This window comes from Falco peregrinus, chromosome 1 (genome assembly GCF_023634155.1).
Source record: "Falco peregrinus isolate bFalPer1 chromosome 1, bFalPer1.pri, whole genome shotgun sequence".
NCBI lineage: Eukaryota > Metazoa > Chordata > Aves > Falconiformes > Falconidae > Falco > Falco peregrinus.
This window is the reverse complement of record NC_073721.1, coordinates 103,348,326-103,361,406: the sequence shown is the minus strand read 5'-3', so window position 1 is coordinate 103,361,406 and position 13,081 is coordinate 103,348,326. Positions and strand designations below refer to the sequence as shown.

Sequence of the window (13,081 nt, the reverse complement as noted above, 5' to 3'; positions counted from 1 at the left end):
CTCCACAGCAGAGGTGCCCCAGCCCTCTGAGCATCTTCATGGCCCCCTCTGGACTTGCTCCAACAGGTCTATGTCTTTGCTGTGGGGAGACAAGTGTGGGGGTAGGCAAGGCTGTTGGCCTGTGCCCCTCGGTTTGAGGCAGGAGGAAAGCCCGCAGCTTGCCTATATCACATATACATAACATATTTATATCCGTGTATGTGTCTGCCAAACACCAGGATGAGCTTTCCACCTCACACACTGAAGCTCTTCTTTTGTGTACGTCCTGGTAGGGTTATCGCAGCTGCCACAGCAAAACTGAGCTGGGTGCCGGAGGCTGACCTGCCCCCAGAGACGCTGTGAGGTGTGAGAGGAGGAAGAAGAGGAGGAGGAGGAGGATGTACCAGCTGGGGACAACAGGGACACGGGCTATGCAGGACTCCCTGGGTCAGTGAGTCTTATCCTTTACAGTCTGGATTGCAACCCTGCAGCCGCATCACGTAATCCTTCCCGCGGGCTAATCAAGCACCCCGGTATTTAGCTTTGTGGGCAGTCAGCTCCGTGATAGTCACACTAGAATTAACTGGGACTTGTTGGGACTTGTCTCCTCGGGCTCCTAAAGTCAAAGAAAGCTTCTGTGAAACTGCAAGATGGAAAGTATTTTGTATCTGCCTTTCCCTCTTTGGAGAACAATTATTTTCAACAAAGCAGGCAAAACTCTCTGCAAAACTCACCTATGGTCTCTCAAATGAGTGCTAAACAATTCAAGAAACCCAAAGGTGGGGATATGGAGCAGAGGAATGCTGGAATTAGCAGTAGTATTCACTGCATGTAAAATCATTAAGGCCTAAAAAGAGGTGTGATTTTCTAGGCGCAAAAAATACCACATACTCAACGCAGGAAATACGTTTGCAAAAGCTAGGTAGAAAAAAATTAAATGGATGCCAGATGTACAAGTCTCTGTGGTACTGGATTGGTTATTTAAGAACAGATTCTGCCTCTTTGGCAGCCAGACAGCCCATGCAGGTCCAATATAGTCTATCGACAAAGTAGCTGGGTACTGATTCAGTTTAAAATGGAGCCTGGGTTTTAAGCTTACTCCAGCACATTTAGAAATCCCACATGCAAGTACCTGGAACAGCGGTGTTGATTGCATAAGCTTTTCCTTCAAAACATAGGCTCTATAGCATAACTCATTAGGATCAGCATGTTGCTTTAGGTTAAACTGAAAGACAGCATATGCAGACTCTTGGGAGTTGCATAGTGGCATTTGATTTCACTGGGGTTTTATTTATGAGTTTATTTGAAAATGTGTGTGTCAGAAGCAGGCTGCAAAAAAATATGAACGGTCCTGCTTCCAGAGAAACAGGGGAGCACAGCACTGCTAACTGAAAGAGATACGCATTTAATTTCCCCTTGTGCTCTGAAAGGCTTCTGCATCCTGTATGTTCTCTCCAACATAAATATGTTAAGTTTTCCTGAACACCCAGCAAATAAAGAAGAAACTATTAGGGAGCTCCCATTAGGGAGCTGTATTTCCTCAAGTGATTTTTAACAAAACAATTACCTCTCCCCCCATAAATTAGCTTCCTGCACTCCTGATACCGAGCTGTTTGTGTCCTTTTTCTTTTCTCTTCCTTGGCTAAGGGTTCGAATGCCACTTTTCACTCTACTGATTTGCTGCTCTTGACAAGCCATCAGATGACAGCACAGGAAAGAGGCCATTTCATTTTCCAGTAGCAGATGGTGCATTAAGACTTGGCCTTCTAGAACGTCTTACAGATCCAAGGGCTGTCCAACGACTGCAATTTAATGCAAAGGCTCCTGCATTGACCACTATTTTGTCCTTGCTGGGTTAAGTTTCCCTTCCCGCCTGGAGGTGTAGTTTCCCATCCAGTATCGACAGTGGTGAAGCGTGAGCTCTCAGAGCCTGCCTTGTGATCTGAGCTTCAGTCCTCCTTCCCCCGGCTGGGTCTCAGTCCCTGTTGGAAGCCCTACTGGAAAACATACGTAAGTAAATAAAAGCAGCACCAGGACTGTATTACTATCACCATTTCATGATTAGAAAAATGGAGGTAAACGAGCTGTGCAAGGCGTATGGTGCAAGGTATGGCTGGACACCGTACGCTGCCAGGCACGTCCACTTGAGCACCCGCTGATTCCCACTCTGCATTTTCCACCCTAGACCACGTTGCTTTTCTGGTCAAGCGTGTTAAGGAATGTGCTTTTATGCAGCATCTCTCCTCTGAATGGGTCCCAACCTTAAAAGGAATGTTAAGTGGTTTTACATCAGGCCTTATGTAGGATCAGAGAATGTAATCTGTTTGCATTGTAGTCTTGAGAGGAAGAACAGCCAAGATTTTTTTTAATGAGACATCGAGATTCATCTGGTAATGGTAGATGCAAAACTGTAGAAATTTCTAACTGAACAATATAATAAAGGTCATTTTAAAAGCAGCAGAATGTGCTGTGTGTGTGAATGCATGTTCGTTTTCAAACGAGGAACTCTGAGCTATGAAACAGCAGCAGGAAGGAAAAGTACTTCAGCCCTAGTTTTTATCAAACTGCTAAAATGTCTTTAATTTCACATAGTCTAACAATCTCACGTGGAAGGTGCTCAAAACCACTCTGTGAGATTGCTTCACGTTTGTTGTGTGTTTGAATAATAAAATAGATCAGCTGCATGAATCAACCAGAGGACCTGCAGCTTTTCCCCTTCATTGATTCCTGCAATACACTGTATTTTGCATCAAACTTTGTTGTTGAGGAGACAGAGTATGCTCTCAAGAAATGCTGCCGCATCTTCCCTATGATTCAAGATGTAGCTTTTTTTCCCCAAAGTTTGTGGTTTGGGTTTTTCAGGCTGGTTTTCCTCCATGATGAAACACACACTGTGGCTACACCCCGTCTCCCCACGGCCATGAGCGAGGGGCCCACAGAGAAGCTTTTTCCAGGCTCTCTGCTGGCAGCCTCCTGCCCTTGGGTCCCATTCTGCCTGTGACAGGCAGGATGCTGAACATACTAAAGCTTTTCAGCATCACCTCAGCAGCTCTCGGTGCTGTTAATGCTGCTTTACCTGCCTGCTGAGCTCTGCTAGTGGGACCCAGAATAAGAGGGATAGGGCAGGTTTCACAGGGTCCCTACCAGTCCCTCACTGCTAAAATGGTCCTTTGGGACAGGTGGGATGGCAGTTGCTGTGGGCACATGATGACAAGCACAAACGATGCCTGGAAAAAAAAAAAGAGCTTGGGTAAAGGGGCTCTGATGAAAGGAGCATGCTATTTCTGTGGCAAAAACAGAAAGAGGGAGAGGTCTTGGAAAAACGGATGCAAGGAATCAGCCAAGGGAGCAGCCTTGGGGAAGAGAAGAAGGAGGAGATGGCATCCAGGCCTGTTAGACGCTAGCATGGGAATTCACTTGCTCCAGAAGGCATCAGTCTCCCATAGATTGAGGATCTCTCCAGCATCGTTGTTGAGATGCTCTGGGAATGGACCAAAACCTTTTTTCAGGCTGTCAGGAGACCTGGCTCCCTTGCAGGAGCAGAATGAAATAAAACCACAGCTCAGACCCTCATGCCAGCTTTAACTGAGGCCCTTGTGCAAGGGTTTGTTTTTCACGGAAGGAACAGGAGCGCTAGTGGCTATACATTATTTTTGTGTCACCCTGTTTACGTAGCTGTCTCTCAGGAGACTTTGCAGCTGATTGTGCTGTTTGCATTCAAAGGAAGGAAACCAGCTGGATGTTCCCTCCCACGTGCACGTGCGGGAGGGCAGAGGTGAAGCAGGCAGCTCCGCCAACAGTAACCGCTCAGCACGAGGATGCAGGAGACTGTTCAATTAAAAGCAGCATCAACAAGGGGACTTCAGAGTACTGCAGGGAAACCTGGCTGCTCCCCCTGTTTCCAGGTGCACAAACCTGGCTGGAACATATTGCAAATATCTTGCTGAATCATGCAGGCAGGTGATTTGGTTGTTTCTGCCAAGATGGAAAAGGAGCTGGAACCCTTTCCCTGGATGAGGTGTATCTTCAGGGGGAAATCCTACAATCAGACTTGGCACACACAGGTTTTGGCTTGGACTCACTAAAGCCACGTTGCAAAAAAAAAAAAAAAAAAAAAAAGAGAGAGAGACTGCCGAGGAAAGATGTTTTGAATATAGTGTCTATTTGCCTGTCAGTACAGGGGAGAAAGAACAAATTAAAACTAATATCAGGCATAGGTGGGAAGCTGGGCTTAGAAGAGATCTTACTGACCTGTAAAGAGAAAAGAGAGGAAGGAAGAAAAATCTCGGAAGGTTGTGGTTAGTCCTGCAATGCTGGTGTGCCTCAGTGCTTGGGACAGAAAGGAATAACCTGGGGCTGCGAGCAAGCGGTGAGGCTCCAGATACAGCACTGAGGCACGTGCAGCTGGGTCCGCGAAATTGTCTGAACCCACAGCTGAGAGTGGGGTATTTTATTCAAATCCAGCAAAACCTTGCCAGAGTCCTGAGGATGCTGTTTGGTGCTGAGGAACCTACTGGAAACCGGCCTAAACAGTCTAACTCAGATGAGAAAAGTTGCATTTTTTGCTGGACTTCTGCAATATCTCGTCATTTCGGTGCTGAGCGCTGACCAGACCCAGGCGGTGCAATGGCAGCCCCCGAAGTAAAAACCAGGCCCGTGTCTGAACGCATGCTGCAGCTGCTTTGGTTGAAGTTTTGGGCTTTTTGTATTCTTCAGTAGTTCCTTCACTTTACAGAGCATCTTCCAGAAGGAAGGATCTTCACAAAGGCTGATTAAACAAGTCATTTAATTAGCTGCTGAAATTCTGTCTGCTCCATGAGTGAAATATGATGGCTCTGTTACAGCCATAGTGTGCAATCATGTTTACAGAAGAAGCAAAGATAATTCCTTTGGCTGCAAGCCCCATCTAAATGTAGGCGATCATAACGCCCCGTTCAGGGTGAGAAATAGGAACAGCAGGAATAGAAGGATTTCCTAAGCAACAAAGATCTGCTTCACTTAAAAATATTTCAGTAAGAGAAAACCAGGAAGATGTTAGGAAAGCTTCAGCTTTCCAGAAGAGCAGGGAAAACGCTGATGCTGGTTTATCACTTTTTGGTGTTTGTGAGGAATTGTGGCCTCTTACCCCAAGAATAGGGGCACAGAAATTAAAACGGCAATGACAAATCAATGTTGCAGAGCGTAACTGCTTGGGAGACATCCCCTTGCAATGCTCTTCAAACACAGTTGAGATCTCTATTCCTTTTACTTTCCCATGCAGTCAAGCAGAAGCAGTGAGAGAGTAAAGACCGAGAAGGCAGAAGTGATAATAATAACCGCAGGGAAGAAACGAACATATTCAAGAACCTTGTATAACCACCATACAAACAGATCTGTCACTTGGGGTTAAGACAGCACCTTGTCTGTGTCACAGCAAAGAAAACTCACACGGATGGCATGGTTTCCCTCAGCAGCAAGCCCCGGCGAGTACTTGGTGGTACCTGAGAAAGAGCAGAGATTTTGTAGCGTCCCTTTCCCACCTCTTACATAAGTATTGCACAACGCAGCTGGTTTCTGTTTGCGAAGGACTGGGGATATGAAAAGGAACTGTAAATGCTGCCTGGGTAAGTGGGCCAGTCGAATCAAGGTGAATTACGAAACCGCTCCTGCAAACTGTGTGAGTGGGACTCAAGATGGATTTAAATCCAGGTTCTCTCCTAATTCTGGGGTGTTTTCAGCACTGTATCTCCTGGCACACCAGCTTCAGGACCCCCCGGCTGTGGTTTCTTTCTGCAGGGTATTTTCTCTTTTTGCGTTTCACCCATTTAGGACTTTTTTCCTCAAGAATCCTTCCACTGAGTCCCTGTTCAGCGCACCTGCTCTTTGTGATCTGGCCACTTGGGCAGCGAGAACGTAAGGATGCTTCCTAGGAAGGGCTGTTTGCAAATGGAAAAATAATGGAAGGATGAATCGGTGAAGCAAAGGGATGGGTAGTGGGTGAAAATGAACCAGTGCTGAGTCATTCCCTGAAAAATAATTATCTGCAAAACCCTCTAACTTGGGATCACAGGAAATAATGCAGGAAAAGGCCTTGGGAGTTCATGCAGACAATCCCTGTGGCACAGTACAGGATCAAACCTCTCCACTTTCATTTTGATACCGTGTGTCATCATGGAAAAAGAAAGGGAAAAAAGGCCAGTAAATGGGGCAGCACAAGCTTGACCTAAGCAGCAGTTCTCAAAGGGAACGAGAAAAACAGGACCTGAGCCCATCTCAGTTTAATTAGACTTTCAAATTAACAGATCTCTTCCATGCTCTTTTTTTTTTTTTCCTCTCCGTTTCCCAGCTGCTTTTCTTTTAATCTCCTCTTTCAACCTATTTGAACCCCCCTGACAATCTCCAGTGTAAGAAATCCCCCCTCACAATGCCAATCGCTTCTCCGCTGCTTCAAAGCAGCAACCGGCACATGCAATTTCAGGGATTATTTATAAAAATGGCAAGGGAGCTTCTGCAAAGACCACGAGAGGCTGAGCTTGTCGCGGTCACAGTGCCCAGCAGCCACGGGCAGAAGGATTCAGCTGCCTGCCACGTGAGCCGGCACTTCACCGAGCTGAAATTATATGTTTCACTCCTAAGCTGTAAACACAGGGATGAAGCCAAGGGGAGGCAGTCACCAAGTATCGGAGAAGGCATTTACAAATTAAGTATCAGCATATCAATGGGAGCACAACAACACATGGCTTTGGCATGGATGAGTTGCCTGGAACTGAAAACTGGTTTGCTTTTGAATGTTCTTCCCACTTTCAAAAATGAAGAGCGGATCCTGCAGGTTCCTGTGTATCCAACGAAGCTGGATGGCCATTGGGTTTGTGCAGCGGTCGCAGGCCACCGTGCAAAAACAAGCAGCACTCTCCCAAAATCTCCTCTTGCAGATACAGTCTGGGGCTCAGTTCCCTTCCCATCCTTCCAAATTTTGGCCTGTATAATCCTCCGGTGACTGCCACATTTCAAGTTTGTTCAGTTGTTCCTTGAGCGCTATGCCATGCTTCTTCTGAAGAGCAGCACGATGCTGCGGCTTCAGAGACAGGTCAACTCCAGCAGCTTGTTGGCATCAAAAGCCTGGGCAAGCACCAGCTGAGGACCAGATGCTCACCCACGTGCTGGTCCGCGCGGTGTGGGTGGCAGTGGGTGAGCTCTTCTGGAGCTGGCGTCGCGAAGGGCTTCCACACTTTTCCTGGGTTTGCACAATAAATGCAGGCCTGGGAGGCTGCAGCTGGCAGGAGAACGTGGGAAGGCAAAGAAAAAGAAAACAGAACATCCTCCCTTTGTCCCTCCAGGTGGGATGTTTTGGCTGAGGGTGCAAGGGGCACCTCAGGGCAGCTGGGGCACAGGGCCAGCACCCCTGCTCCCAGGCAATTCGCACCCGGGTGCTCCCGTGCACTCCGGTTGAGTCATGGTCTCATGTGGCAGAGCACCGAATCGATCCCAAATATGAGGGGACAAGCCCTTGCTGGTAGAGGGAATCTGGAGGGAAGGTGCATGTTATCCATTGTGCTGCAGCTGGATCTTCCCCAGGGGTGCCCAAGCCTGGATCGTCGCACTGCATCTTTACATGTGCAGCACATGTCTGGTGCTGCCGGCACAGCCAGAACCAGGGGGGCAGGAGCTGGCCGAGCCACTGGTGTTTTCTCAGCCCATGTGAACCTGTGCGCTTGCCACATGCCCCCGGAAGGGTACACAGTGTGTCTGAGCTCTGTGTGTGCACGAGCTGTGGTGCATGGCTCCGCTTTGGGGTGCCTGTCCCACCTGGGTGCTCTGTGCCTGTGGGTGATGCCAGCCCGGGCGGTGTGTGGGGTTGGTATTTGTGCCTGTGCCCGCCCGGGAAGGTGTGTGGGTGATGTGTGAGCCCCAGCCCATCCCACGCTGGGCAGGCTGAGTGGGGAGCTGTGTGCCCAGTGCCTCCCCACGGCGGGGTGCCCATGGGGGTGCCCCAGATGAACCTGGTGCTGCAGGTGGGCATGCCTTCTGCGGGTGGACACCCGTAAGTGTGCCCCCAGGTGTGGGTGCCCGCCATGTGGCTACCCCCCCATGACCCCAGTGCCCTGGTTGGAGTAACCCAGGGTGTGGGTGCCTCCTGGCTGTGCTGGGTGCCCCCCACGACCCCGTGAGTGGATGCCCATGACAGTGCCGCATGTCCCGGGTGCGGGGGCACCTCTGGGTGCGGCTACCCCGGCAAGTGGGTTCCCCTGGATGTACCCCCGCCCAACCCACGGCCGTCCCTGCCAGAAGCCCCACACGTGGCTGCCCTGAGCGCGGACACCCGTGTGCGGCGGGGGCGGGTGCCCCAGGGGCGGCGGGCCGCCGTGCCGTGCCGCGCCGTGCCGCGCCGTGCCACGCCGTAGCGGCGGGCGGGGATGCTGCTGCCGGCTCCCCCGCCCGCCCCGCGCCACCGCGGCAGCCGCGCCAGACGCAGCGCGGCTCGGAGCGCGCACGGAGCCTCCCGCAGCCGCCGCGGCCCGGGCAGCCCCGCGCCCCGCCATGGCCCGGAACCGCCGGGACAGGAGCAGCTGGGGTAGGCGGCGGGGGACGCTGGGGCGGCCCCCGGGGAAGGGTCGGAGGGGGGGGGAGCGAGCCCGGGCGGGGCGGGCGCGCCCCGCGGCCGTGAACAATGCCGGGCCTGCGGCGGCCCGCGGCCCGCTCCACGCTGGGGCGGCCGGGGCGGGGGGCGCGCCCGGACCCGCCTGGGCCCGGGCCGCCGGGGCGGGGCGGCGGCGGGGGGCTCGGCGGCCCCGGGAGGGGGCCGTGGCAGCGGCGGGCCGCTCCTTCCGCGGCGCTGGACGGGCATCTCGCACCGCCCCCGCCTTCTGGGGTCTGGAGCCGCTGGCGCCCGCCTGCCCCTCCCCTGCCGCCGGCGGGCGGCGGCGCCGGGGGTCGGGGCCCGGGGTGCCGGTGGTGCCGTGCTGGGCGGGCCAGGCGCCCCCTGGCGCGCCGCCGCCCTCGGCCTGGCGTGCGCGGGGCCCTGCGCCCACACGGGGCCGGCGGCCGCCTCCGCGGGGAGCCCCTTCGGCCGCCCCGGCTCCCCGCCGGCCTGCCCCGGCCCGGCGCCCCCAGCTGCCCGCAGCCCCGCTGCGGACGGGGCTTGTCACCTCAGCCACCGCCCCGCCTCGGCGGGACACCCGTCTGCCTCGGAGCCGCCGGCCTTCCCCGGCAGGTCGCTCCTGCGGAGGGTGTCCCACAATCTCCGGGGGCTGCCGGGCTTGCTGGCGTGTCAGCCCCCTCGGAGCGGGGCCATTCTAAACCCATCCCTTCACACCCCCCAGCACAGCCGGGGGGAGCCGGGGGCAGCGTGGCCGGGGGCCGAGCGGGGTCCCAGGCAGCGGGGTTCAGCCGTGTCTCCCCGCAGGGCTCCCTTCCCGGCTCTGCAGCCACCTGCGGCGGGCCGGGGCCACCACCGGCGCCCCACTGGGCCCACGGGTGGGCTGCGGGCTGCGGCGGCCGGGCGCGGGGCTCCTGCTGCCCTGCACCCACTGCAGCCCGGCCTGCTGCACCCTGCGCCCCAGGGCTGCACCGGCTGTGCTGCCCGTTCTGTAGGAAATCAGGGTTTATACGCCGTTTGCCGTTAGTCGAGGCTGCTGAGGAGTGTAATTTGTCCTTTCCCTGGAGTTACTCCGTGTGAACTCATCGGTGCTCGCGGTTATCCCGTCTAGTCAGGCAGAGCAGGTGAGCTAGGCGGTGATGTTTAGATTACACAAATTAAGTTCTAATTTGAATAGATGAGTGTAGTATTTCCCATGGTAATGATTAACAGTTCGGGGACGTGTGTGCGGAAGCGTTGAGATAACGGAGCGTGTGGTTTGAGTAAGCGGAGCGGGTGGTGGTCTTTTTGCGAGAGAGCGGGGGGGGGGGGAAATGAGCAGCGCTCATTCGATCGGTACCATTTTTAAGTGCGACTCTTGACGAAGGTCGTTAGACCCTTGGGTAAACTGGAGGGAAAACTTCTCAGTGAATGTGCGGAGATTCTCAGCTTTGTCTCGCAGAGCTGTCAGTCCTGTCTCTGTGCGTGTTGAGTATGGCACACACGTACATGCGCTGGTGCTTTCCCGTCAGATCTCGATAGCAAGAGAAGAAAATGCAAATGATGCTGAAGCGGATATAAACGGAGAAAACATCATCTTGGAAAGTACAGCCTTGGGTCCAGCAAGACAATTAAGCACATCCTCATTTGAAATATGCTGCGAAGCTGTACTCGAGTGAAATGTGATGTGTCACTGACTGGATGAACTCTTCCTTAGATTCTCTGTAAGTTTTGCAAGAATCTGGAACCATCCATGGGTCCAAGTGGGTCTCTGTGGGATCAGCTGCCTTCTGCTGCAATGCATCCACAGGTCAAAATCATACGCTATCTTCTACAGGGGTTTACCTATTCCTAGAATGATTTCCTGACAATTTGTCAGGCTGGTTGACATTGCAAGTAATAAATTAGAGAGAAAATGCCTGTATTTTTTACTAGGGTTAAAAAAAAAAAGTGAAAAAAGCGCTCGCTTTAATAAAAGTGTGCATTTATACAGCAGAACCACATTGCCCTGAAAGATGTGTTTACATCCAGTGACTGCAGCATTGTCTGGTGACATCAGTCTGTGGGGTGACTCTGCTGCTGCTACATTTTTCAGCGTAGCTGGCAAAGGAGGAGTTTCAGGCTTTTACTCAAACTAAGGCAGAAAGTAGAAAGTCCTTGCTATGTTCTAAAAGTGGGCTTATGGGTCATTAAAAATATTATGCTATTTTGAAACGGATCAAACTTTGTCCTAGTTACTCTCTGGTTAATCAGGCCTGAAAACAGGCAACTGCTTAGTGCAACCTTCCTCCTTTGTTTCATAAAAATAATTTGCTTTTTTAAAGATCACAGAGCAAATTAGGGTCAGTGTGTGCATGGCACCCAGAAGAAATTGCCCCTGGTCAGCTGTTAAAGCTGGGTTACTGTCACATATGTACATTTTGTGTAGGGGCATGTAATGCATCAAGCGTAGGATTTAGCCCTGGGCAGAAGGTCAGAATAAGGTTATGCATCATTTAAGGCGCTCTTACCGAATGTGCTAAGTGGTGCATAGACATCACAACGGCTGCTAGTTGCTGGATGAATGGCTGAGGGAGCTGAGATGAACAAATCACATATAGTTTCTTGGGACCCTGTGCTTCCCAAAATAAGGATCGTTAGTCTAAATCCTGATTGGCATGGTGAAGTCCAGCCAACTCAATGAAGGCTTGTAGTGGATTACACTGATTTTTTTTCTGAAATTCTTCATGCTTTGCAGTTGCAGATGCTCAGCAGCCTGCTCACCCTGGTACGCTAAAGGCATTAGAGAACTCTGCTCCCAGTCACTCATTTAAACAGCACAGGCTGGAACAAATTGTGTGAAATCTCTCATGTTTCCTGTCATGGCCCGTGTTGTAATTGGAATGACCCACTCGTCAAGAATTCGGTCTTAAAGCCATAAAAGGGATTACAGAAGTTTATATATACTTCTTGGTCAGGATTTTCAAACTGAATGTAAGATCTATGAGAGCTCCGAAAGGGGCCTGATTGTCAGGAATGGCCAAGCAACTTCAGGGAGAAGAGACTCCTCTCCAGCGCAGGCCAGGCTGAGATCACCAACACCACACTTTCAGACTGCACAGCAATGGGTTAAACTGGAAAGAAAAAAAGGATGGTTTTGGTAGTCCTTTTTTTTGGTTTTTTTTTTTTTTTCCAACTGATAGGCTGACATCCCTTCTGTTTGTTATTTGGTTTCTGACCTTTTATGGTAGGTATTCACATTCCACTTACTGGCTTTTCTTTGTGACTCTGAATGCTGGGAACCTCCTGAAAAGTGAAAGCTGAGATGTTTCAGACAGATGGGCCTTTACACAAAAAGCCACTAGATATGAGAAGATTCACAACCAAATTACTAGTGTGTAAATGAGAAAAGAAAATGGAGTGTTGGGACTTGAAAGAAGAGACAAGACAACAATTGCAAGCTAAATATGGTACTTGGTCATTGTGCCGTTGGTTTTGAGGCAGCAGCATTGTACCAAGAATTTGAATAGCATGGTCTGACCCGCTGCAAGATGAGCAGGAGTGAGATCAGCCTGCCTTTCCCCTTTTGGGGGGAAGAACCGAGGTGCCCTGAGGCTGCCTCGCAGTGGTGACATGGTGCCCTTGTCATGCTCCATGCCTTGAGAAGCTTCGGCGTTGGCTGCCTGCCTGATTAATGGAAGAGGGAAGCAGCGCTTGGAGTTGGTTGTGGGTGGGAAGCAGGACATGTAAATGTTGTTTAGGGCCTGGGTGATGTTCATAGGCAGCGGGCCTTATGTTAACTCCCCTGCATCATTGACTGAAACATTCTCCAGCAGGAGAGTGAGCCCTGGTGCAGGTATTGTCACGCTCTGGGAGGCACAAGATGTCCCATGGATTACCTCCAAAAATCACTTCACTCAAGAGACCCCCCCACACTCCTTTGTTGCTGCCAGAAGCGCTCACATTTGCTATCAGCTGAGGGAAGATTAGGTGTTACAGCAATAAAGTAACTGCACACAAATTTCCCAAAATGGGGTAGGGGCTCCAGAGAAGGTGCTGAATTCAGCCGAGCCAGTAAAACGTTTTAAAGGGCTCTCTCTCTGTATATATATACATAAACATTTTCTTTAGAGTGTAATTGCCTTTCATGTTGTATCCTAGGATTTCATGGCACATTTACCAAACTTTATTTTCAGGCAGTTGTAACAACAAAAGGGTAAAGATAATTTCATGTCAGAAGTAACTAAATCAAATACTGGTGGTGGAGGGAGGCTGGTTGCTGACAAATGAAATGGATGAAAGACCATGCAGAAAATGTGTGCTGGGGGTGGAGTGAGAGTTTTGGAGACATATTCTTGCAAGATGCGTTTCAGCCATCATGTCGCACCTGAGTCTGGCTAGGCTCAGATGTGGGTGAGCAGGCCCAGAATTTGTACCTGACAGATAGGTAATGGCCTTTTGGTAGCGCTCTCTTATGACAGTCTTTTGATGATCACAAGTGGGAGTAAGGTTTCCTCTGGGAGTTGCCCACCTTGCCTTTGAATCAGCCAGTCCCGGCACATGAACTGG

The 13,081-nt window shown here is 51.3% G+C and overlaps 1 protein-coding gene across 2 annotated transcripts in view; it reads left to right on the top strand.

Annotated features, from left to right (window-relative positions):
* Positions 1 to 8,310: 8,310 nt before the first annotated feature.
* Positions 8,311 to 13,081, top strand: part of ATL1 (atlastin GTPase 1) — a 32,258-nt gene continuing 27,487 nt past the window's right edge. The window contains exon 1 of one of the 2 annotated variants that reach the window (XM_055804126.1): positions 8,311 to 8,530. In XM_055804126.1, the coding sequence (XP_055660101.1) occupies positions 8,497 to 8,530 (34 nt within the window). In that variant the 5' untranslated portion in view covers positions 8,311 to 8,496. The remainder of the gene's footprint in view (positions 8,531 to 13,081) is intronic. The other variant, XM_055804133.1, reaches the window with a different exon arrangement.